General features: G+C 48.2%; 1 protein-coding gene across 1 annotated transcript; it reads right to left on the bottom strand.

Moving 5' to 3' along the window:
- Positions 1-507: 507 nt before the first annotated feature.
- On the bottom strand, positions 508-24,942 carry WDR20 (WD repeat domain 20). The gene is made up of 4 exons (XM_073578002.1): positions 24,630-24,942; positions 11,356-11,538; positions 9,372-10,649; positions 508-1,474 (listed from the first exon to the last, which is right to left on the bottom strand). Exons 1-4 carry the CDS (start codon positions 24,876-24,878, stop codon positions 1,421-1,423), a joined length of 1,764 nt encoding a protein of 587 aa, XP_073434103.1. The 5' UTR covers positions 24,879-24,942; the 3' UTR covers positions 508-1,420.
- Positions 24,943-24,970: the final 28 nt, after the last annotated feature.

Raw genomic sequence — 24,970 nt, 5'->3', positions numbered from 1 at the left:
CCTCCCAACCCCCTCAAAAGAAGTCAGTGGCACTTGTCATCCAACAGATGTTAGCGATACTGGAGAAACCCTTTAATCACTGTAGGTAGCCAGTGAGTGCCACAAACCCCTAATTACTAAAAATTTGTGAGGGTCCCAGAGGGCAATGCCCTATCAATCCTAAAGACAACACAATTTTGTTCAACCGGAAGAAACACCAATCTGCCGGAAGGGAAACGGGACCAGCACCGGTCCAGGAATCAAGCATAGATTTTTCTAAATTTATTCCACCTCCTACTGCTATTATTAAGGAGTAGTATAGTAGCAGACAACACCTTTTAAAGGACTTTTCTTGGGATGATGTGAAATTTTCATCCGGTTTCTGTCAAGGGTCATCCAGTCATCTAAAAAGTACTAAAGATGGCTGCCTCCAGAGGTGATGGACAGTAGGTTGCACCACAACGGTAAAATACATTTATTAGAGCTGGGAGCGCAGTGAATGTCATCTGAGCAAGAAAACAGAAAACCTTTAATATTAATATGCATCTTTTAATTAGAAATCACTATTTTCATATAATGAAAATGACTAGTGTAATGATCAAAATCCCCCAGCGCCCACCACTCAATTACATTTATACATATAATACAGAGTCATTAGAAACCACAATATTAAAATAAATGTTTAATAGATACAAAGGATATTTATCTGCACAACAAGTGTCCTTTTTCCACTCTGGAATTTGATTCATTTTTTTTATCTTTTCTATTACACTCAAAGTAAAATTCTCAACTTGCCATTAACTATTTAAGTGCAAACTTTAAAAAATAAGTGTTTTTTTAATATAATAAACTAAAAATTGCAGCTTCCATCTTTCAGGGGGGGGGGGAATTACAAATTTACATTTCAAGTCACTGGAGATAATGACTGCTTTCGTATCAAGTGCATTTCGGATATTCATCTACACCATTGTAGGTCAAAAATTTAAAAAAATATCAGTGCAATAGACAATGGAGGATTAATTTGTAATAGCCATCTAAAAAAAAAATTACTGGGGGGTTTTCAATAAGCAGACTTTATTTTACATTTATAAAGATTAAATTACATTAAAGTTGAAAGTATAAAGCAGAGAGGAATGAATGGACTAGTATCGGGTTCCACTGTAACGGCTAAGGAAGTTGTGGAGGTTCTTCTATATACACACATATACTTCTCTGGGTGAGTAGTCGTGAGGGCTAAAGACCGAGCCGAGAGAAATTCTCTGCCAAGTATATCCTGTCATTTGTGTGATTTTTTTTTCCTGTATATTTTATTTAATAGAAATCCATCTATTCATCCTGCTCACGTACTACTCTGACGCTCTGAGGCTGAAGAGCAGCGCCGGGGTCCTCTGTCCTTACGTCTGCTCCTGTAGTGTGTGTCTCGCAAGCGGTAGTGTCAAGGCTATACTACTGTTCCACTTGGAGAATTCGCTTGGTTTTGGGATGATATTAAACCCTGTGAACAAAGCATTTTTTTAATTAATTAAACAAAAAAAAAAATGAAAATAATCCAAACAGTTCAGTCTTAACAGATTTTTAAAAAAATATTTAATTCTAAAAAAACCCATTAAAATGCTTAAAGTGGCCAGATGTTACTCATTAAAAAAAAAAAAGAAAGACATCCACCTCATACCGGTAGTTAGAGATTTGGGACTTAATTATTTTTAGGGGTTTTCACTAAGGGGTGTAGCTCACAGGATCTTTTTCCTGGGGGCTTGTCTTTAGGATGCTTTGCATAATTACCCTGTGAGCCACACCATCCTTGGTAAAGCCCATCAAAATAAGTGGTAAATAAAAGAGCCCCCCATCTCTGGAACCATATGGCAGATTTAAAGGGGCATTCCCATCTCCAAGATCCTACCCCAATATGTAGTAGGTGTAATATTAGCAAATACCTCCAATTAGAAATTTAGTATAGTTCCTTTGATTAGCCATGTTGTACAGGGCACTGCAGTAGCTTAGATACCCATGGATACCTCCTAAGCTACTGCAATGCCCTGCACATTGGGTAAGCGACATAGCGAATCAGAAGAACTATATAGTTCTAAGTGGAGATATTTGCTGATATTACTACATCTACTACATATTGGGATAGGATCTTGGAGTTGGGAATAAAATAAGAGCAAAAACTCACCACCTTAGAGCTGGTGGCAGGTCCTCCAGGAATCCATCAGCTCTGGTTAAACCAAGCAAATATAGGCTATAGGAGTACAGCTGGATATTTGCTTGGCCCCCCAAGTTTCTACTGGCACATGTTTCTATAGAGAACCATATTTTTATTGTGAGACAAGTACTTATTCCACTACTTCCACTGGTAAAGATCTGGCAACCAATTCCCTTTAAATAGGGGGAAAGAAAAAAAATATCCATTTTTTCCCACGAACATCTACAATGCTGATCACATTTACGGTCTACTCCTCCCAGTAGATACGTTTCTACATCTTCTCTTCAAATGCCATGAAAGAGGCCTACAAAAATCTATGCCTTTGCCACAAGAACAACCTCATTTCAGATGAATATAAAGCTGCTGCTGTAGAAAGATCTGCAGACGTGTCCACACAGGACATTTAGGCAGCCAGAAATCCACACCAAATGGGGATATCCAAAAGGAAACGTTGCAAAGAGTAAACTCTGCAGCAATAACCCCATTGTACACAAGGCCAGGGTTCAAGTATGGAGCAGGCTCATGAGCTGTGCCTACATACAAGATAGGTGCCAGCTGTAATATATAGCCAGTGTCTGCCTCCAACAGGAATGATTGTGGCTTAGGTCGCTATAAACTGAGCTTCAAAAGACAAATATACTATAAGACGTGTAATATGTGCATACATAAGTGATCAAATTACGTTAAAGTCCCCGGGGGGAGAAGGGCCGCTTAAAAAAAAAATAAATAAAAATTGGCCACTTACCAGCTTTAAAATATTTTTTTTAAAAAAAAGTCTAAATTCAGTCTATGAAAATATAAAGATTGCTGTAAATTTTATGGACCTGAAAAAAAAAAAAAAACAAAAAAAAAAACAATCATGCTGCTAGGTCAATTTTACTGCGTCACCAAAACTACAGCCCACCCAGCAACAGAAAAACAAACTCCTACTACTATGTGGAAGGGAATTTAAAAACACCATAAGTGCAAATATCATCCAGTCCCGGTGTCTTACATGGGACCTATTCTAATGAAGCTCTGGATGTCACATCTACAGCAATGCTTTATTTTTCTCTGCATTAGGCATGTAGTCCGGCTCCATCAGTCAGGATCTGCTCATTATAGATGACATCAGGCGTTAGTATGGGGGAAGCACTGAAAACACAGTATAACTGAGATGTGCTCAGGGATCATCTTATAGTATATTGCCCCCTCTCCAAATATCCCTCAGTATAGCATCTTCATCTAGCCAATTTGGTGATTATATACTTTTATAGTATTTTATATAATTTTTCCAGAGATGTTTAACTGCTGTCAGGATTTAGAGAAAATCCCTACCAACATGCACACCCCACCAGTCCCATCGATGCCCCCCAAACCCACCCCCTACCCTTTCCACATAAGCAGGCCCGCGAGTACCCCTGCTCCTCCCATATGCAGGCCCCACGAGTCCCACCCACATCACCCCCCTTCCACACAGGCAAGCCCGCGAGTCCCCCCACTCCTCCCATATGCAGGCCCCACGAGTCCCACCCACATCACCCCCTTTCCACACAGGCAGGCCTGCGAGTCCCCCTGCTCCTCTCATATGCAGGCCCCACGAGTCCCACCCACATCACCCCCCTTCCACACAGGTGGGCCCGCATGTCCCCCTGCTCCTCCCACGAGTCTCACCCCGACCCTTCCCCGCAGGTAAGCCCCTCAAGACCCCTTCTTACAGTAAGACCCACTCTCTCCATCAATGTTTGCCCTTACCACTTCTCCAGCTTAAATGCACTGATTATGGAAGCATTCCACTCAAATTTCCCACACTTGCCCTTACCTCACTGTCCATCACGCTCTGCACATCTCTTATACAGAGAGCACTCATTTCCCTTTCCCCTCGATACACAGACTTCACGCTGCAGGTTATTCCTCCTCTAAGACCTATAAATCCCTTACTGCATCAGCAAAGCAACACATGGGCATCTAGGAGCCACCATCATCATCTGCTTGCTGAGCCAACATTAATTATCCTTCTGTCTATATTCTCTTCAGTAACAAGTGTACCATCAGTAGGCTGTGAACTGTTTAACAGCCACTGTGCAGTGATCATCAGAATCTGTGATAGTAGTTTCTGTTCGTGGAGAACTTGTGTGGCACACACCTTAGAATTTCATCATACTGGATGCTCTGGTAACAAATGGTGATATCCAGCTCCCCTCAAAGAAAACAGCCATTCCCAACTTTTGCTATACGAATTCCGACAGGGAAATCAAGGTGCTCTGACCGGATGTGTGTCAACAAAACTTGCAAGCTTAGTCTGAGCCTTGGAAGCCATAAAGGATGTCCTGGATTATAGAAAGCATTGTCATTGACAGCCTGGTATTGCTGCTTATTCACATCAATGAAGCAGAGAACCAATGGTCAGGTATGCCGCTGCATCTGCTAGAGGACACTAATCCTGGACAACTCCTTAAAACATTTACATTAAAGACTAAATTCAATCAAAAATTATACAGCACCGAGCTCATCCTAAATTTATCCTCAAGAAAAAGCTTAAGCTGTATCCTAAGAGGCTCACTAGACCTCCACCTAACTGATATTGCTGATGCAGACAATCCCTTTAAGTCTAAGTCACGCATGTCTATAAAACAAAAAAAGAATCAGATTATAAAGCCCTAAAAAAAACAAAATCCATGATAAACAGACACTACTTTACTCCATTTTACCTGATATTACAGGAGCAGATAGAGCCGCACTAACAAAAAATTGCTTCACATACATTGTAGTCTACAATTACAGGAACACGTCGACACTCGCAGGAGACGGAGCATGACTGCAACACAATGAGGACCCCCCATTCATGCTCCATCCACCTATTACAAGATTTCATTTATGCATTTAGTTCAGGTGGTTATTAACACGGCACTTACCTGACCAGGCCTCGCACCGCTATACTCTACATCTGCACCATTTTTTGGTACTGCATACTCATCTCAGAAACATTTGAAATTTTATTTTTTTTGGTTTCTTTAAGCAATTTAGCTGCAGAATACTTACACTGATTTTCTCACTTTTTTTTAACCAACCAACATTCTCCCCCCCCCCCCCAATCCAATCAATTTATACACAGACCATAAAGGCACCATTTATCCAGAGGATTTACAGAAGAGATCAATGAAGCGCTGCCAGGGAGTGGACACCATCAGAGTAGAAAACGTGTACAAGGTGCCATAGCCAAAGTAGGTCCCAAACAAGTCGTATACCATGGTGGAGTTGTGACGATGGGTGTGGGTTGGTGTCAAGTTCAAGATGCAGTCTTATCATGAGGAGAGCCTGGTGTCAGATGTGGCTCTATTGTGACAGTCACAATGCCCCCCCAGCAAAAGACTTCAAATCACAACAGCCTCAAAAGTCATACAAATGTCTATGGTGGCTGACAAGATTAGTCCAGAAAGGTCAGGGTCATTTCTGCAGGGATAGATTTACTTGAAAATTAATCTCTAGCTTTTATGTAGAGGAATTAAGGGGTTTGTTTTGTTTTTTTTTAGATCAAAAGAAAAATTTATATTTTAATTTTATGTAGGAAAAAATAAATACATACAGTGCCTACAAGTAGTATTCAACCCCCTGCAGATTTAGCAGGTTTACACATTCGGAATTAACTTGGCATTGTGACATTTGGACTGTAGATCAGCCTGGAAGTGTGAAATGCACTGCAGCAAAAAAGAATGTTATTTCTTTGTTTAATTTTTTTTTAAATTGTGAAAAGTTTATTCAGAGGGTCATTTATTATTCAACCCCTCAAACCACCAGAATTCTGTTTGGTTCCCCTAAAGTATTAAGAAGTATTTCAGGCACAAAGAACAATGAGCTTCACATGTTTGGATTAATTATCTCTTTTTCCAGCCTTTTCTGACTATTTAAGACCCTCCCCAAACTTGTGAACAGCACTCATACATGGTCAACATGGGAAAGACAAAGGAGCATTCCAAGGCCATCAGAGACAAGATCGTGGAGGGTCACAAGGCTGGCAAGGGGTACAAAACCCTTTCCAAGGAGTTGGGCCTACCTGTCTCCACTGTTGGGAGCATCATCCGGAAGTGGAAGGCTTATGGAACTACTGTTAGCCTTCCACGGCCTGGACAGCCTTTGAAAGTTTCCTCCCGTGCCGAGGCCAGGCTTGTCCGAAGAGTCAAGGCTAACCCAAGGACAACAAGGAAGGCGCTCCGGGAAGATCTCATGGCAGTGGGTACATTGGTTTCAGTCAATACCATAAGTAACGTACTCCACCGCAATGCTCTCCGTTCCAGACGAGCCCGTAAGGTACCTTTACTTTCAAAGCGTCATGTCAAGGCTCGTCTACAGTTTGCTCATGATCACTTGGAGGACTCAGAGACAGACTGGTTCAAGGTTCTCTGGTCTGATGAGACCAAGATCGAGATCTTTGGTGCCAACCACACACGTGACGTTTGGAGACTGGATGGCACTGCATACGACCCCAAGAATACCATCCCTACAGTCAAGCATGGTGGTGGCAGCATCATGCTGTGGGGCTGGTTCTCAGCCAAGGGGCCTGGCCATCTGGTCTGCATCCATGGGAAGATGGATAGCACGGCCTACCTGGAGATTTTGGCCAAGAACCTCCGCTCCTCCATCAAGGATCTTAAGATGGGTCGTCATTTCATCTTCCAACAAGACAACGACCCAAAGCACACAGCCAAGAAAACCAAGGCCTGGTTCAAGAGGGAAAAAATCAAGGTGTTGGAGTGGCCTAGTCAGTCTCCTGACCTAAACCCAATTGAAAACTTGTGGAAGGAGCTCAAGATTAAAGTCCACATGAGACACCCAAAGAACCTAGATAACTTGGAGAAGATCTGCATGGAGGAGTGGGCCAAGATAACTCCAGAGACCTGTGCCGGCCTGATCAGGTCTTATAAAAGACGATTATTAGCTGTAATTGCGAACAAGGGTTATTCCACAAAATATTAAACCTAGGAGTTGAATAATAATTGACCCACACTTTTATGTTTAAAATTTATTAAAATTTAACTGAGCAACATAACTTTTTGGTTTGTAAGATTTATGCATCTGTTAATAAATCCTGCTCTTGTGTGAAGTTTGAAGGCTCTAACTTATTTGCATCTTATCAACCCTGCTAAATCTGCAGGGGGTTGAATACTACTTGTAGGCACTGTATATGTTAAGGTAATCCCTCAAAAAGTCATTCCTACTGATTACCTCTTGTATTAATAGGTTATCTAAAACGTAAAGGCTTTGTCCAGCACAACTGACACATCAACACATGCTCGCCCGATCGGCAGCACCAGACAAACCGCAAATGATGTAGTCAGTGGCCCCTTAAAGAACAGACCCCTATTTTCTGTGGCCCTATACACTTTTATGGGACGCATGCAATCTCATTCCAAGCTGTGAAAGATAGGGCCCATGCCAGTGATGTCCTATGGATGTACCATAAAAGTACAAGACGAGAATGAAAAAAAAAAAAAGTGTACATTTTCCCCCGAAAAAAAAGACAATTTTCCTCAATCAGTAATGTCCAGTCTATAGTCAATTTATCAACTAGAGGAACAAATCTGGGACGGCACAACAATATATTACCGTAATATACACACTGAGAACAAAATGTTACTTTCCTAACAACCTGCCAGGTTGTTAGCTTATTATTAAATGTCATTTCCAACAGATTTTTAATTTAAAAAACCCTATTTTAGAAAAAAAAAAAAACCCCCGTGTTTTGGCCCCCTTTAGTTTTTAAAACAAATGTCAATAAAACATTTTGTGCTCCGGAGGTTTTAACACTGCACCTGAAGCTCTGCAATTCTTTCCTCGCTGAGTTTTTCGGGGCTATCTTGACATCCTAAGCTACAGACACACAAAGTTACTACTCGGGACTCCTCGGGATTTTTGGAGCATTCATAAAAGGTCAGACTATACGCTACACCCCCAAAACCCTTGTGAGCATGCTTCGTACGGACCGTGAATCAGCAGGGGATAGCTGCAAGACGTGAGCTCACAGCCATAGCTTTGGTATCATGTAACACATGATCAAGATAAGTGAGGAATTATCCAATGTCAGCCCGAATCTGCAATTTAACGAACTGGATAAATAGGGTCGGTCTAATACCCCTGCCCGTGTAGCACCAGTTTGGTGAAGTGGGCATCCGAGCTGCTGCACCCCCTTATCATTGACATTACTGGAAACTCAATGCAAAGTCTCTAACAGGGCTCCCATCCATCAGATATTTCATAGTATCTTGTGGGCTTTTGGACCCCTTTATATTTCAGGGTGCACTGCACTATAGTTATGACCCTGCCAAATATTAAAAGAAAAAAAATATATTACTAATTAAAATTGTAGAAAAAACAAAAACAAATTATCACTATGGAGTTTTTGTATCACTGATGTTATAAGAAAAGAGTTACACATTAAGAATGCTAAAGAAATCAAGGTAACCGTTTTATTTACAGAAATACAGACGGTGTTAGCTGAATTAGAGAAATTTTCGTCCATTTTGCCTCTAGGTTGACTCAATAAATACATGGGTTTTTTTTTCACCAGTACATTCACAAGTGCCTCCATGTTAGTAAGCCGGGCCACGTCCCCCCGTAGTCTGCATGCCTTGCTACTCCCCCCCCACCATGTGGCATTCTGCCTGCACATTGGTAAAGGTGGTCACACATTTAGTAGCTCTCACAATGTACAGTGCTTCTGGTTAATGATAAGGTGTGTGTTTTTTTAATAATTTTTATTTTCCGCTTCTCTTTGGTTGGCACAATAGGCTTCAATCTTACAAGTAAATTTTTTTTCTACGATTTTTGCAAAATTTCAAATGATTCGAAACGGTATGACATGCAGTAACCAAAATGTGTCTCATAAAGAAACAAAAAAGATTAATATATATATTTTTTGAACAGCGCTTTACACCGAATGGAAAGAAAGCGTCAGCATTATCCCACCCTGTTTGGCATGGACCCGTCACGGGCATACCGCAGGGGCTGGCAATTTGCTGGCTCAACCAATAAACGGCCAATCAATTTGCGGAGGCTCAGCAGGAGGGGGGGGCAGATTTTTTTTTTTTTTTAATACTCTCCCGCTATTGGGTTTTGCATCAGCAACGTGTCAAGTCGCCTCGGCAGGCAAGTGACGGGTCTACATGACCACTGAATTTCTAATCTGGATGCAGCATTAAGGGTTAAAACTTACCACTTTACCAGGCCTTGCCCATGTGCAAATAAATCCTTCCTGACAAGCAGTGACTATACAGTCTTCGAGAAAAATAAGCACAGTTAGTCTTTCATGTGCTATCTTTTTACAGATAAGAGGCTCTAACAAGGGGACGTCTTCCATCCTGGGACAGAGCGCGGTACCCAAGGTTTTAGCAGGGTCCGTTTTGTTTTTTGTAACTAGGTTCAGTTTGTCGCTACTCTTGCTAGATATATGTCCCATGCTGTGGTTCCTCTTGTGGTCTTTGTCGTGATGTCTCTCCTTGCGGTCGTGGATGGACAGGGTGGCGAATTTGCTGACGCCGGATGCGTTGGCGCTGTCCACGCTGCTTTTACTGCCGGTGTTGGACACGGCAGAGTGGGGAAGGCTGTTGGACCTTGGAAGAGGGGGAGGTATGGCGTTGCCTGGCGTAGTGATACTGTTGCCATTACTTCCTGGATTAGCAGGGGCGCTTCCTGTGGGTGGGCTCGTGGCATTCATCACATTGGTATGTGTCCTCGTTCTCGACAGAGGTTGGTGAGGGAAAAGGATGTCTTCAGTAAGGTCCCATAAGCACAGCTGTGTATCTTGGCCTACTGAGCCAAATCTATAAGTCACACTCACTGGTCGACTATCGGTAGAGTTCCTTTTGGACAGTCTGGACTGCGTACTGTTTGCTCGATCTCTACCGAAGCTGATCAGTTCTTGGAAATCTTCGTCGCTTCCACTGAACTCCATAGGGTCAGACTCTTCCACGCTAGTGGTATTCGGGTCGAACGCCACCACACTAACCCAAGATTTGTGCCCCTGACCTCTGGCTATAACACGACAGTCGACGAAGGACCAGACAGTCACCAAGTCATCCTCTCCGCCGGTCACTATGTACTTCCCGTCCGGGCTCCAACACACGCATAGGAGTCCTCCAAAGTAGCTTTTCATAGTACCATGCAACTCCACAGAATCGAAGTTAAACACGCGTAGGAAGCCATCTTGGCTCACACAGGCTAAGAATTTCCCATCCGGAGAAAAAGCAAATTCATTCAGGGCTCCCTCTCCCACAGTCCATTTCAGCAGAGGGTTTCGGGTGGACTTGCTCTTGCATGTATGAACGGCAAAACTTTCTCCTTGCTTGAGTAGCTGGTAATGGGGCGCTGTGGTGCCGCATGTGTGCTCCACATTATACAAGTACATGTTACCGCTGGAATGAGCTACGAGAAAGAGGCTTTCGGAGCCCGGGACCCATTTTACAGACGTTACTCTGGACTTGTCTATTAACCTCTGTTGGAGACAAGAGAAGAAAAAAATATAAATATATATATAAATTAACCAAGAAACGGAATTACACAACAAAGCGCATACGGTGCAACATAATGTGACAAGACCAAAACCTTTCCCATTGAACATCCAGAAGTGTTTTATGTACACAGAAAACCTTTAATAAAAATGACTTTCTAATTTACTTTCAAAAACAGGGCCCAGTTTTCCTATTCACTGACAGCCCACAGAGATCTCAAAAACCTCATCTCGATACTGCCCTAGCTCATTAGACGTGTGTGCGTAAAATAATTAAGCAACATTGATTAAAAATCCCCCCCAAAAAAAAAAGTTTGTTTCTATAGCTCCTGCGCAGATAAATGAGTCTTCAAGGTAACAAACAAGTTCTCTGTAGTCTAAACCTGCAGTTTCATTATACTTTCTTACGGGTTGGAAGCAAAAAAAAAAAAAAAAGAGCATGACTGCAGAGTTTGTTTGTAGTCTGTGTCTGTTATCATGGACACGCATACAAGCTGTAGGAACAAAACTACTGTGCACTTCCCTGAAATCATTGTCCAATATATAGTTTATAACAAAGGATTGTCCACACCAAAAAGACAAAAAAGCTGCTCTACTGGAAAGCGACAGGGCATCATTGCAATGCCATATTAAGGAGGCGTAGGTACGTTCTCTACGTGAGGAAATGGGGTCTCCCATCCCCATGATTTACCTCTTCATTAAATAGCTTGCTGGTCTCCTTCTTAATGGGGTCTATGAGTTGGACCTGGCCAGCAGAGAAGCCGACGAGTAGAGAAACGCTTTCGGCTGTGGCAGTGAGATGATTGAAGTCATGACATGTGGGCTGCGTCCCTTTGTAGATGCGCTTGTCTATGGGTTTGCTCAGATCTGCAGCCTGAGGAGAAAAACAAAATCATCTGTTAAATCTTCAGATAATGATCATACACAGACCATTTGCCCACCTAAGTAACAGTCAGAGGTCACTAATAGTAGAGCCCCAACCCCCCCTCCCCCAAGGAGGAGGAAGCATCCAGATAAGGGAAAGTTCCATTAGATTGCAGTTTTAGAAGCTCAGAGAGAGGTGGCCAATGTCAGAGAAAGGACACAGGGACAATGCTATGGAGAGCAGACACTCCTGCCCTACAGGTGAAGCCTTAAAGGGAATCGGTCACCCCTTTTTTGAGATATCATAATGATATCATTCAATTGTGTGTCACATGAGGATTCTCTTAGGCCTCTTTCACACATCAGTTTTTTGCCTTCAGGCGCGATCCGGCTTTTTTTGGAAAAAACGGATCCGGCAAAATGCAATGCCGGATCCGTTTTTTCCCCATTGACTTGCATTAGCGCCGGATCGCGCCGGATGGCATTGCGTTTCATCCGTTTTTTGCCGGATCCGGCAACTTGTCTCATTCCGGCGTCTTGAAAAAACGTCTACTGTAACGTTTTTTGTCTCCGGCGAAAAAGCCGGAAGCGCCGGATCCGGCGCTTCCAGCTTTTTGCTACAATGAAAGTCTATGGGCGCCGGAATGCGCCGGATCCAGAAAAAGACGGATCCAGCAACCGGATCCGGTTTTTTTAAGTCTGCGCATGCTCAGATCCAATTGGCCAGCCGCCAGGAACAGAGACGGATCCAGCAAAAAAACGGATCCGTTTCTACAGTTCTCCAAAATTTATGCCGGATCCGTTTTTTCTAAAAAAAAGCCGGATCCTGCCTGACGGCAAAAAACTGATGTGTGAAAGTAGCCTTAGTACTTTTGCTTCCCCCTGACCCCGCACCTTTCATGCATAAATACCTTTTTTATATCGGTTTAGATGTATGTAAACTGCCGCTGTCCGGTCCGCTGGGCGGGGCTTATTCAACTGCACCCCCCTGCCAGTCTTGCTCTACACAAGAAGAAATGCATAGAGCAAGACAGGGAGGGGGGGGGGGGAAAGCAGGTGAATAAGCCCCGCCCAGCGGACCGGATAGCGGCAGTTTACTTACATCTGAACGGATATAAAAAAAAGGTATTTATGCATGAAAGGTTGCGGGGTCAGGGGGAAGCAAAAGTACGAAGAGAATCCTTATGTGACACACAATTGAGTGATATCATTATGATATCTCAAAAAAGGGGTGACAACTTCCCTTTAAAGGGCACCAACTTTTTTTTTTTTTCTCCAGTGATCCATTAAAAGGGATTTTATGAAAAGTGGACCCAAAACGCTTTTAAACAAGTAACAGAACGTACTTGCCCTCCCCAGGACTTGGCTGCAGTGATGACATCACATCTACAGTACAAACCCACACTGTGGCCATTCACTGAACTCGGTGTGGGAGCTGGGACTTGTGCCATCTATCATAAGATTGGCTGAGCCTAGCAATTGCCTGCAGTATTGATGTGACAACGGATGCAGCCAATACAGAGGCCATGTGCACGGTACGTCGGTGGGGTGATAACTAACCAAAAAAGGATATTGTGAAGTTTTATTTTACCCATGAGCCCATAGTAATACAGAAACAATTACCCTTACACCCCCGCGTTAATTTAAATGGTATGAACACCCCCCACTCCTTTTCATCTCGGGCGCTGTGCGGGATCGGTGCCGCCGGATGCCCTGTAGCGATATCAAAGATCTACAGAACCGCATCTGGAGCCATATCAGTAGTCCTTGGCCATCGGACTAGAGTCCTGCAAACTTCCTACCGGCACCTGGACTGATTCAGAGGCCTGGAGTGAACAGAAGTAGGAGGTGGTTTGCAGGGCTCCAGCCTGGCAGCCAGAGAATACTGATGTGGCTGCGGATCAGGGTCTGTATTGCTTAGCAGGTAAGGTACCTGTATTCGATCATACGATGGACAGGCGTCAGACATTTGTTTCAGCAACTATCCCACAAGGGTCCCTTGAGGGCCGATGTGTAAATGAGAGTTGTTGCACAAACCCTTTAACCATTTCCTGACCACTCAAGCACTGCTGGGAGAAGCTGAATCTTGCCATACATCTCCTGTGTCTATGAATGGAATATGTCCCTATAGGTCACTACGCACTGACGCTCACAGCACATGAACCACTGCTACATTTTAGTTTGCAGAACGAGGGACCAGTTACAGAAAGTCTGGTTCAAAGCCTATCCCCCATCCCCCCCCAGGGATCAACACACGACGACATGGGGAGCATCCTGACTGCAAGATGTTCTCGGCGGCGGCCCTTTATTGGGCAAGTCGATCATCAAGAACAAATCTGGAAGAAAAGATCTGGTCTTCATTCCAAATTCATTTCATGTAAATGACTCCTCGCAGTAATCTGCCTCTAATGCTCCCAGGTCCCTAAACCTCTGCAAATCTACCGAACAAGGAAGATGAAAATCCACCAGCTGCTGGACGCTAATCGGATTTCACATCACTGAGGGAGCGATGGGGTGCCAACTGTCAGCATTTCTGCTCTCTGAAGCTGCCAGCAGAATCACCAACATGGAGGAGAGGGTCCCTCACAATCCCAGGAGTGGGACCTGATGCTGAAATATCAGTATATTCTCATGAATATAATGCTGGCGGGGAGGGGTACATATGGCTGCAATTGCCTATATATATTTATTTCTCTCATTTATATAGCGCCATTAATTTCACAGCACTTTACAGACATTATTGGCACTGTCCCCAACGGGGCTCACAATCTAAATTCCCTATCAGTATGTCTTTGGAGTGTGAGAGGAAACCCGCAGGAAACCCACACAAACACAGGCAGAACATATAAACTCTTTGCAGATGTTGTTCTTGGTGGGATTTGAACCCAGGACCCCAATGCTGCAAGGTTGCAGTGCTAACCACTGAGTCACCATGCTGCCAAGTCACTCAACGTACAAGCCCAGATCTGCCCCTTCAGTCACATGTAGCCATGAAAGAGGCAGCACTATCTGGGCAGCAGTTTACATGAGGAAACAAGGATGTAGTACTGTTTCTGAACCACTTCCAGGAAGAGGCAAGGAGGCCATACCACCCTGTGCCACTTCCAGGAAGAGGCAAGGAGGCCATACCACCCTGTGCCACTTCCAGGAAGAGGCAAGGAGGCCATACCACCCTGTGCCACTTCCAGGAAGAGGCAAGGAGGCCATACCACCCTGTGCCTGTACCACTTCCAGGAAGAGGCAAGGAGGCCATACCACCCTGTGCCTGTACCATTTCCAGGAAGAGACAAGGAGGCCGTGTCACATGTCCCTGTTCCCCGTGTGCCTGTACCATTTCCGGGAAGAGACAAGGAAGCCATACCACCTGTGCCTGTACCATTTCTAGGATGAGACAAGGATACAGTACCATCGGTGCAAGCATAATTTAAAAGGAGACAAGGAGTCAGTACCATCTGTGCCTACAGCATATACAGGAAAAGACAATGAGGCAGTATCTTCTGTGCCTGCATCATTAGAGGAACACACAAGGAGGCCATACTATATGTGCCATCATGATTTAGAAAGCAATGGCATTGAACCTAGCAAGGTGACCTCCCCATTACATGGAAACACCAAGACCCCTGCAACCGTTGTATGGAATAATATATATACATACACAATGGCTCTGGCCCCTCCATATATTGCACAATCACCCATTGAGTTAAGTGGTCTCGTTTCAGCAGCCAGTCACTCAACTTTCCAAAAAGCCAGAGTCCCCATACTGCATGCATCATGAGCTAGTTTAACAGGCACTCATCAGGATCTCTTATTTGGGAGATCAGGCTAAGGGGTTAATAGCTTGTGCCCAGAACTCACCTGGAGACCCCAGAATGACCCATTGTTAGAGCAGCCATGGTGCCAGGGGCTATTTTTTTCTTAGTGAATAATAGCAGTATCACAGTCTGCTGAAGCAATCAAGCGCTTCTCCATAGTCATCTTTGGAGCCAAAAATCTATACTCCCGGGACACAACGGGTAGGCCAAGACCATAATCAGTGAGTAACGAGAGTCAGTGCCATAGCAGGTGTCGGGGGCTGCCTGAGCGGTAGTCGCTGACTCGAGAGACACAGTCATTCCTCCAGTAAACGCCGCAAAGATATGGATATATCTATATTTTTTGATTACAGGGAAAGTACCCTGACGGGGAAGGACTCTGCCGGAGAACGAGGGGGATATCTATACAGGGAGGGCCTCCGCTCCTGCAGAAGTGTCCGGGAGCAATGAAACCTGAAACCCCACTCATGTTTTATTCCTAAATGTATAAACGCTGACAAAGTGATTCATCCAGAGGTGACCGGCATCAGCTTTCATCAGATTAACCTCTAAATGCGATGCAGTGGCAACAACGCTCAACTCCAAAGTTCGTGTTTTACACTGCAAGTGGCCGTTCTCAGCTCCTATTCACTTCAATGGGACCTGCTAACAGCTGATCGCAGATGTCCTAGGAGTTGGACCCCCACTGATCCATAAATCTTAAGAATACATCATCAATATCAAAGTCTTGGACAACCAAACCCTTCAAGATTGTGACTCATTACTGGTCTCCAGCTATTCTCCCACCATTCCAAAATTACTGTACAACTCCCAGCAGGTACATAGCCTCTGAGAATACAACCGTAAGTGAAGAGAAATGCATGATGGGAGGATGAGGAGAGGGGATATAGCGTTAATGATTTATCAGATCTTTAAAACATGGAGTCATGGGACAGGAGGAAGCCCTGTGTGGTTCCCAGCACATGACAGTGCAATGCGGGGGTGGGGGACAGTTCCTAGTTTTCAGAGACCCTCTGATCTAATTTGGCAACAATGTCATATCTGCTGCTGCATTCACTGACAGCGAGCCAAGATCTTGAAAATAGTGAGGAAGCAAAGCATATTAGAAGGTGGCGCGGTGCCGTCAGGACCGGCTCTTCATGCGCTCCGGGCGAAAGCCTCAGTGGGCCCATGTGCACACGTAGATTTTCGTCCTGCAGACTTTTCCACGCAGATTTTAAGAAATCCGCAGGTCAAATGACCTGCATTTTTCCTGCGGATTTCTTCCTTTTTTATTGCGGTTTTTCAGCGGTTTTCCCCCTGCAGATTTGGAGAATGGAGCAGGTGGAAAATCGCACAAAAGAAGTAACATGCTGCTTTTTTTGGACCGCACAAAAACCACGCGGAAAAAACGCAGCATGTGCACAGCGGTTTTTTTTTTTCCATCGATTTACACTGTACTGTAAATCACAGTGCGGATCTGCAGCGTTTCTGCGCGGAAAAATCCGCTGCGGATCCGCAGGAAATCTGCTTCGTGTGCACATAGCCTTAACATATACCATTACTTGTGACGGTACAGATAAGGCAGAGAAATATAGGTAGTACAATACCAAAGATTTCACTCACCTCCTATATTACATGAGTGATATCTATTGTAAATTATACAATAGCTCAGAAACAGGACAGTATAATCCTCCATACAAAATAACGAGACCCATATATTGCTCCAAACAGTATTATGGGCACCACATAGTGCTCCATACAGAATATAATGAGCCCCATATAATGCTCCATGCTGTATATGATGGGCCCCATATATAATGCTCCAAATATTATATATATTATACACACACACATCTCTCCAGTCCTGCTCTGTTCCGGACTTCTCAGTGTCCCAGTCTTCTGGCTCTCTGCACTTTGATGGTTCAGAGCAGAGAGCGCACACTAGTCACGTCATTGCACCCTCTGACCTGAAACGTCACAGTCAGAAGACTCTGCAGCGGAGGAACTGGGAGAGGCAAGTACTGCAAATACTGAATGGGGCCCTAGGCAGGGGGGACCCCGCCACTTGCCCAGGTGCTGAAGCACTGGGGTGCCACCCTCCGTCTCCAACCAGGATGTGACCAGCGGTACCTGCCCATTGATGACAGACCAGACCTGGCACAATGGCGGGCCCACGCCTGATGCCAAAACAGAGACTGTTTAATGAAAACAGAGCCTAAGAGACGGCGCGAACAGCGGGAAAACATCCCGGCAGTGACAAGATGCCAAATAAAAAAGGAAAACATGACGCTTAATTGATGACAGGTAGAACCTCCAGTCCCGTACACAAGTCACAACTTGTTTCATTCATTAATAAAGGTCTAGGTTGTGACATTTAAAAGGGGTCCAAAAGAAAAATATGACAGTTTTATTCCAGAAACAACACTACACCTGTGCACAGAATGCGTGAAGTAAGGAAGCTCGCCCTCATTTATTTCAGTAGAGCCGAGCTGTAATATCAGACACAACCTAAGGGTGAGGGTGGAGCTGTTTTTGCAAGACAGCAGCCATGCTAATACAGCGCCTCTAATATTCCACCCATCCCTTCTCCACTTATTTGCTGGTTCCCTGGCGGCGGAGGCACTGCGCAGCTCCAGTGTTCAGCGTCCTTTGTGCATTTTTCACGGCTTGATACAATCTGGCTCTATTTTTATAATTTGCCGCGACTGGGAGAACTAAACGCCTTTCCTTCCAGTCCCTGGGATACTCCCAGCAGATCATTAACCGCATTTCTCACTGTTCTACAACCGGTTTCACCTTCGCATGAAGCAAAATTCAGCCACTTCCTTAAAGCTACGCCAACATCTGACAGCCTGATCGGACTTCACGGGTAACGTCATGGAGATTTCCAGGCTGCGAGTGCGAACACACCGGCGGTCTGTGGCACCCTGCAGGACGTACTCCATGTCCAGAAACAAGATGCAGCGTCTAAGAAATTACTTTCCAGAAAGTGCATCCTGCACCCCATAAATTAGGTCCAGCGTATAAAATCCCAGGGGGACATTACCCCCTGAACTGCATTGTGCCTGCTGTACAGATGGTGGAGGAGGATAATGCTATAGGCTGTTATCAGGGGGTGGCCTCGGTCCTTTAGTTCCAGTGAAGGAAAATCTTGACCTTCAGCACAAGACATTGTGAACCATTGTAGCTTCCAGCTTTGTGGAACAGTTTGGGGGAAGACCCTGCCCCCAGTTCACAAGCCCCATGCAGACATAGAGGGGATAGGACATGAGAGACTGCACAGAGCCCGGACCTCAGCCCCATGCAACGTCAGAGATTGTGAAGCCGGACCCAACCCCAACGTCAGGGTCTGAACCCACAAATGCTCTCCTGGATTAAGGGGCACAAATATCCACAAACCCCTCCAAAATCTTATAAGAATCCTTCCCAGAAGAGTGGGAGCCATTATAGCTGCAGAGGGGCAACTACATATTAATGTCTAAGGATGTAGGATGGGTTGGGCAGAGAGACCACTTCCTTTTCTCCTTCTATAGTGTTCCTACTGGAAGTTGAGTGGGTGACTGTTCACACCTATGGAAGCGCCGCATTCTCAGCAGATCCCATAGACGGGATTGGAGGAATCGGTGCATGCACCTCCCTTTACAACGGTCTGTGTCCCAGATAAATCCTAGTTCTGCCTTTCTGATAATGGCGTGCACCATCCTGGTACAGCGACATGAACGCTGCGAGTGATCTGGGCAGGTGGTGAAAATACCACAAATACTAACATGGATTTCCCATCAGCAGGAACCTGTGACCACTGCAGGTCCTGCTCCTGAGACCCCAGGGATCCCCGCAGGACCCCAAGCAACCACAGAGCCCTTTCCCCATGCACAATGCTTCCTTTATAACAGTCAGTTCAAACAAAATGTACAACCATGTAATAAAAGGTCACATAGCGTAGCACAGCACCGCCGGAGACCCCCTTTCACATGACCTTATGCCTTGGCTAATAAGTGGAGGCCCTGAGCAGGGGATGCTCCTCATCTATATGGTCCATACACATCTCTACAAAAGGAAAAGTTTTGTAACTTTCCAAGTAGTCTGCATTTCAATTGCTCAATTTTTGCTCTTACCTCTGTCTCCTTGCGGTCAATGAAAAAACAAGGTTAAATCCACAGCTTGAAAAACCCTCCTTGAACAAGCCCTGGCCACACAGCTAAAAGGGCTTGTTACACTGTATAAGGCCATGCCAGGGGCTGTAGGAAATAAATTGTGATTGTGCTGGGTGCACAGGCCCACATAATATGGTCACCTAGCAATGCAAAAACACATTTGGCCAGCAGTGGCCATTGCAGGAGTAAAGTTCGATAATTTCTAGCAATCACTGACGATCACCAGTGAAAGGAGTCTCAAAATGCAGCTCAGCAGGACATGTTTGGTGCAGGCGCTGATCCAGCAGGGGACGTCAGGGACAGGGTCAGATAATGAGAAGATGTGATGTATCTGTAAATTAGCACAACGCGTCGTACGCAGATCACATCTAGAGACTATGCCATGTGGGACAAGGGTGCACACAGACCTGAACTCACACGTATAAGCATCACACCAGTTTTCTCCTACAAAACAAACAGCCATAATTTCATGGAAAGAAGAAGAAACGTGTCAAAGGCATTGAAGCCAAGCTACCAGAAAATAGCCGAGGATGGACAAACATTTGATATGGAGATTTAATGGGTGTGGTGAGACAGAGAACCCTTCAGTTTTTCAAAAACGTATTGATAGAATACGCCCATTAAAGTCTGACACCTGTATTTGATCAAGTTTAGGTGCATAAAAAAATATACGGTATATATCAGCAATGGATCCGTAAAAATAAATAAAACTAAGTGTATGCAACGCGGATGATGTCCATATGACATGAAAGTAGTTCGTTTATGTACAGTACAATCATCCACCGAGTTCAAAGAGAGTCTGAGCCAAGAAATGAATCTTGTGTGAAAAAAAGTCTAAACATAAAACAGTCCAGGTCATTGCAGGGGTCAAGAGCTTTGTTCCTTGGATAATTTACAAGTGGTGAGCAGGTAAACGCTGCAGCCCATCAATATTGACAAATGGAAGCCGTGATGCCAATAATACAGGTGTTGGGTCACTGCGGCCACTGATCGCTTGTATGCAGGAGTCCTGGGAGGTCCCCGAGAGCATCCGCGGTGGATCATTGGAGTGTGTTGAATAAAAGCAAGTTTCATAAGCTGCGTCAACAGCGAATGAGATTTGCATTTGTTACTTTACGAAGCAGACCGCCACAGTCCTGATATTCAGCAGAAAGTCTACAGACTTTTGACAACCCAGGAGCACCCCCCGCATACCAGAAACATGTGCTACAGTTGTCTGATTAATCTTGTACAAGTTCCCCAGGGGAGCAGACAAAAAGAGTCCTACCAGGTCAGATGTGCGATCACCACTACAGACAAGAAAACCCACCACAGCCCCTATGGCCTCAAAGCCCCCAAAACACAAGTCTTCAATATTTCACTTCATTCAGTGCAATTCTATTCACAGCACAGTAATGTTCTTATACTTTACACTGCAGTCACCGCGGAGGAAGATACTCCATATTGGGGAGGAGGCTGGAGATTTGGTAGGATAGCTCCCTTATAGGAATGGCTCAGGCGTAACAGGTCGCTTCATTATTAAAGACACTAAACATTTTCTGTATCCTCAGGTCCTTTATCTTGTAACAACCAGAATTCTAGTAAAAACTGAACGACTGCAGTAGAACTACAAGTCCCAGCATAGCATAACACATCAAGACTTTAGAACGGCACTGTGGGTCACTTGTGGTGGGCATGGGGCAGGCCACGCTCTAAGAAGTTATTAATGACAAGGTCGTGTGTAGCCCACTGTCATCTGCCCCTCCCCCATAGTGATGCCCAGGGGCCCCCAGGGCCTTCATTCCACAGGACTGTAGTCCACCGATCACCTGACACGAGGCAAAAAAAAAACAAAAAACAGGCATGAGAAATATTCCCACACGGCGGAGGACAAGAATATGAGGGAGCGACTGGGGACAGAGCTGGACCAGTCTGGTCTCCCATAATGGCCACCGGTTGGATGTTCAAAGTATAATTTCTCTGAAACCCCGGAGGGTTTCTGGTACATATGTATCTTTCTGCAGCTGGGCTCATCCATGCTGCCTGCGGTTTGGGCACATGGATCACCTGACAGGTTCCCTTTAAACTATTACATCACTGTTATCCCACACTGCGCAGGTACCAAAACATTAACCCCTTCTCTGCCAATATCCAGATCATCATTCTATGTAGTGCAGGTAATTGAGAATATGAACTAGTACCACATACAACCACCCAGTCATTCTGCACCATAAACACTACTGGACACAGTGTAGTATACCACTGTGTTCCACCACCCACGAGGAGCGGTCCCCCCTGTGAGGAGTGAGGAGGGGTCCCCCCTTGTGAGGGGCGAGGAGGGGTCCCTCCCTGTGAAGGGTGGTCCCCCGCTGTGACAGGTGAGGGGGGTCCCCCGCTGTGAGGGGTGAGGGGGGTGTCCCCCTCTGTGACGGGTGAGGGGGGTCCCCCGCTGATGGGGGTGTCCCCCGCTGTGAGGGGTGAGGAGGGGTGGTCCCCCGCTGTGAGGGGTGAGGAGGGGTGGTCCCCCGCTGTGAGGGGTGAGGAGGGGTGGTCCCCCGCTGTGAGGGGTGAGGAGGGGTGGTCCCCCACTATGAGGGGTGAGGAGGGGGGGTCCCCCACTATGAGGGGGGTCCCCCGCTGTGAGGGGTGAGGAGGGGTCCCCCGCTATGAGGGGTGAGGAGGGGTCCCCCGCTGTGAGGGGTGATCCCCCGCTGTGAGGGGTGATCCCCCGCTGTGAGGGGTGAGGAGGGGTCCCCCGCTGTGAGGGGTGATCCCCCGCTGTGAGGGGTGATCCCCCGCTGTGAGGGGTGAGGAGGGGTCCCCCGCTGTGAGGGGTGATCCCCCGCTGTGAGGGGTGAGGAGGGGTCCCCCGCTGTGAGGGGTGAGGGGGGGGGGGTCCCCCGCGGTGAGGGGGGGGTCCCCCGCGGTGAGGGGGGGTCCCCCACTGTGAGGGGTGAGGAGGGGTGGTCCCCCGCTGTGAGGGGTGAGGAGGGGTGGTCCCCCGCTGTGAGGGGTGAGGAGGGGTGGTCCCCCGCTGTGAGGGGTGAGGAGGGGTCCCCCACTATGAGGGGGGTCCCCCGCTGTGAGGGGTGAGGAGGGGTCCCCCGCTATGAGGGGTGAGGAGGGGTCCCCCGCTATGAGGGGTGAGGAGGGGTCCCCCGCTGTGAGGGGTGATCCCCCGCTGTGAGGGGTTAGGAGGGGTCCCCCGCTGTGAGGGGTGATCCCCCGCTGTGAGGGGTGAGGAGGGGTCCCCCGCTGTGAGGGGGGGTCCCCCGCTGTGAGGGGTGAGGAGGGGTCCCCCGCTGTGAGGGGTGAGGGGGTCCCCCGCTGTGAGGGGTGATCCCCCGCTGTGAGGGGTGAGGAGGGGTCCCCCGCTGTGAGGGGGGGGTCCCCCGCGGTGAGGGGGGGGGTCCCCCACTGTGAGGGGGGGTCCCCCACTGTGAGGGGTGAGGAGGGGTGGTCCCCCGCTGTGAGGGGTGAGGAGGGGTGGTCCCCCGCTGTGAGGGGTGAGGAGGGGTCCCCCACTATGAGGGGGGTCCCCCGCTGTGAGGGGTGAGGAGGGGTCCCCCGCTATGAGGGGTGAGGAGGGGTCCCCCGCTATGAGGGGTGAGGAGGGGTCCCCCGCTATGAGGGGTGAGGAGGGGTCCCCCGCTGTGAGGGGTGAGGAGGGGTCCCCCGCTGTGAGGGGTGATCCCCCGCTGTGAGGGGTGAGGAGGGGTCCCCCGCTGTGAGGGGTGATCCCCCGCTGTGAGGGGTGAGGAGGGGTCCCCCGCTGTGAGGGGGGGGGGGTCCCCCGCGGTGAGGGGGGGTCCCCCGCGGTGAGGGGGGGTCCCCCACTGTGAGGGGTGAGGAGGGGTCCCCCGCTGTGAGGGGTGAGGAGGGGGTCCCCCGCTGTGAGGGGTGAGGAGGGGGTCCCCCGCTGTGAGGGGTGAGGAGGGGGTCCCCCGCTGTGAGGGGGGTCCCCCGCTGTGAGGGGTGAGGAGGGGTCCCCCGCTGTGAGGGGTGATCCCCCGCTGTGAGGGGTGAGGAGGGGTCCCCCGCTGTGAGGGGTGATCCCCCGCTGTGAGGGGTGAGGAGGGGTCCCCCGCTGTGAGGGGTGAGGAGGGGTCCCCCACTGTGAGGGGTGGTCCCCCACTGTGAGGGGTGTCCCCCGCTGTGAGGGGTGAGGAGGGGTCCCCCACTGTGAGGGGTGAGGAGGGGTCCCCCACTGTGAGGGGGGTCCCCCCGCTGTGAGGGGTGAGGAGGGGTCCCCCACTGTGAGGGGTGAGGAGGGGTCCCCCACTGTGAGGGGTGAGGAGGGGTCCCCCACTGTGAGGGGGGTCCCCCGCTGTGAGGGGTGAGGAGGGGGTCCCCCGCTGTGAGGGGTGAGGAGGGGTACCCCGCTGTGAGGGGGGTCCCCCGCTGTGAGGAGGGGGTCCCCCGCTGTGAGGGGTGAGGAGGGGGTCCCCCGCTGTGAGGGGTGAGGAGGGGGTCCCCCGCTGTGAGGGGGGTCCCCCGCTGTGAGGGGTGAGGAGGGGGTCCCCCGCTGTGAGGGGTGAGGAGGGGGTCCCCCGCTGTGAGGGGGGTCCCCCGCTGTGAGGGGTGAGGAGGGGTCCCCCGCTGTGAGGGGGGGTCCCCCGCTGTGAGTGGTGAGGGGGGGGTCCCCCGCTGTGAGTGGTGAGGGGGTCCCCCGCTATGAGGGGGGTCCCCCGCTATGAGGGGGGTCCCCCACTGTGAGGGGTGAGGAGGGGCCCCCCACTGTGAGGGGTGAGGAGGGGTCCCCCACTGTGAGGGGTGGTACCCCGCTATGAGGGGGGTCCCCCGCTGTGAGGGGTGAGGGGGGGTACCCCGCTATGAGGGGGGTCCCCCACTGTGAGGGGTGAGGAGGGGTCCCCCACTGTGAGGGGTGAGGAGGGGGTCCCCCACTGTGAGGGGTGAGGAGGGGGTCCCCCACTGTGAGGGGTGAGGGGGGGTCCCCCGCTGTGAGGGGTGAGGAGGGGGTCCCCCGCTGTGAGGGGTGAGGGGGGGTCCCCCGCTGTGAGGGGTGAGGGGGGGTCCCCCGCTGTGAGGGGTGAGGGGGGGTCCCCCGCTGTGGTCTCCGTGGCGCGCAGCCTCCAGTCCGCTTGTTGTGTAACCTGACCCGCAGTGTCGGTGCTGCCGCCGTTGCGGCCCCGCCCCCTCCCGGGTGTCCTCACCTTCCGGACGCCCTTATAGATGTAGAAGTACAGCTCTCGGCCCACATTGAAGCAGATCCTGTCCCCGTTACCGGACTGGTCGTTGACGTTGACGAATGAAACCTTGACGGGATTGGAGCCCTGAGAATTAAAGGGCACCCGGTTGGGGCGGCTGTACTCGGAGTGAGATAGGAGCTTGTAGAGGCCTTCCCGGGTGGTGAACTGGGTCTTAATTTCGTTCATTTCCTTCCCTCCTCCCTCCGCCGCCATCTTGGAAAGCAGCTCTCATCCTGCCAAATACCCGGATCTGGCTGAGCGCGCATGCGCAGTGCAGGCCCTCAGGGGCTTCGCGCACTACAGCA

This window comes from Dendrobates tinctorius, unplaced genomic scaffold, assembly GCF_039654945.1.
Source record: "Dendrobates tinctorius isolate UK_male_01 unplaced genomic scaffold, ASM3965494v1 ptg000058l, whole genome shotgun sequence".
In the NCBI taxonomy this organism is placed as follows: Eukaryota; Metazoa; Chordata; class Amphibia; order Anura; family Dendrobatidae; genus Dendrobates; species Dendrobates tinctorius.
Note: the sequence above shows the minus strand (reverse complement) of the source record. Positions and strands in the feature narration are given on the sequence as shown.

What these genes read in the sequence shown, in the direction of transcription:
- WDR20 (XM_073578002.1), bottom strand. Translation starts at nt 24,878, where the DNA reads ATGGCGGCGGAGGGAGGAGGGAAGGAAATGAACGAAATTAAGACCCAG. An exon ending in TCTATAAGGGCGTCCGGAAG is followed by an intron (nt 11,539 to 24,629) that starts GTGAGGACACCC and finishes TTTTCTCCTCAG; the next exon opens with GCTGCAGATCTGAGCAAACC. An exon ending in GGGCAAGGCCTGGTAAAGTG is followed by an intron (nt 1,475 to 9,371) that starts GTAAGTTTTAAC and finishes CTTTGTTCACAG; the next exon opens with GGTTTAATATCATCCCAAAA.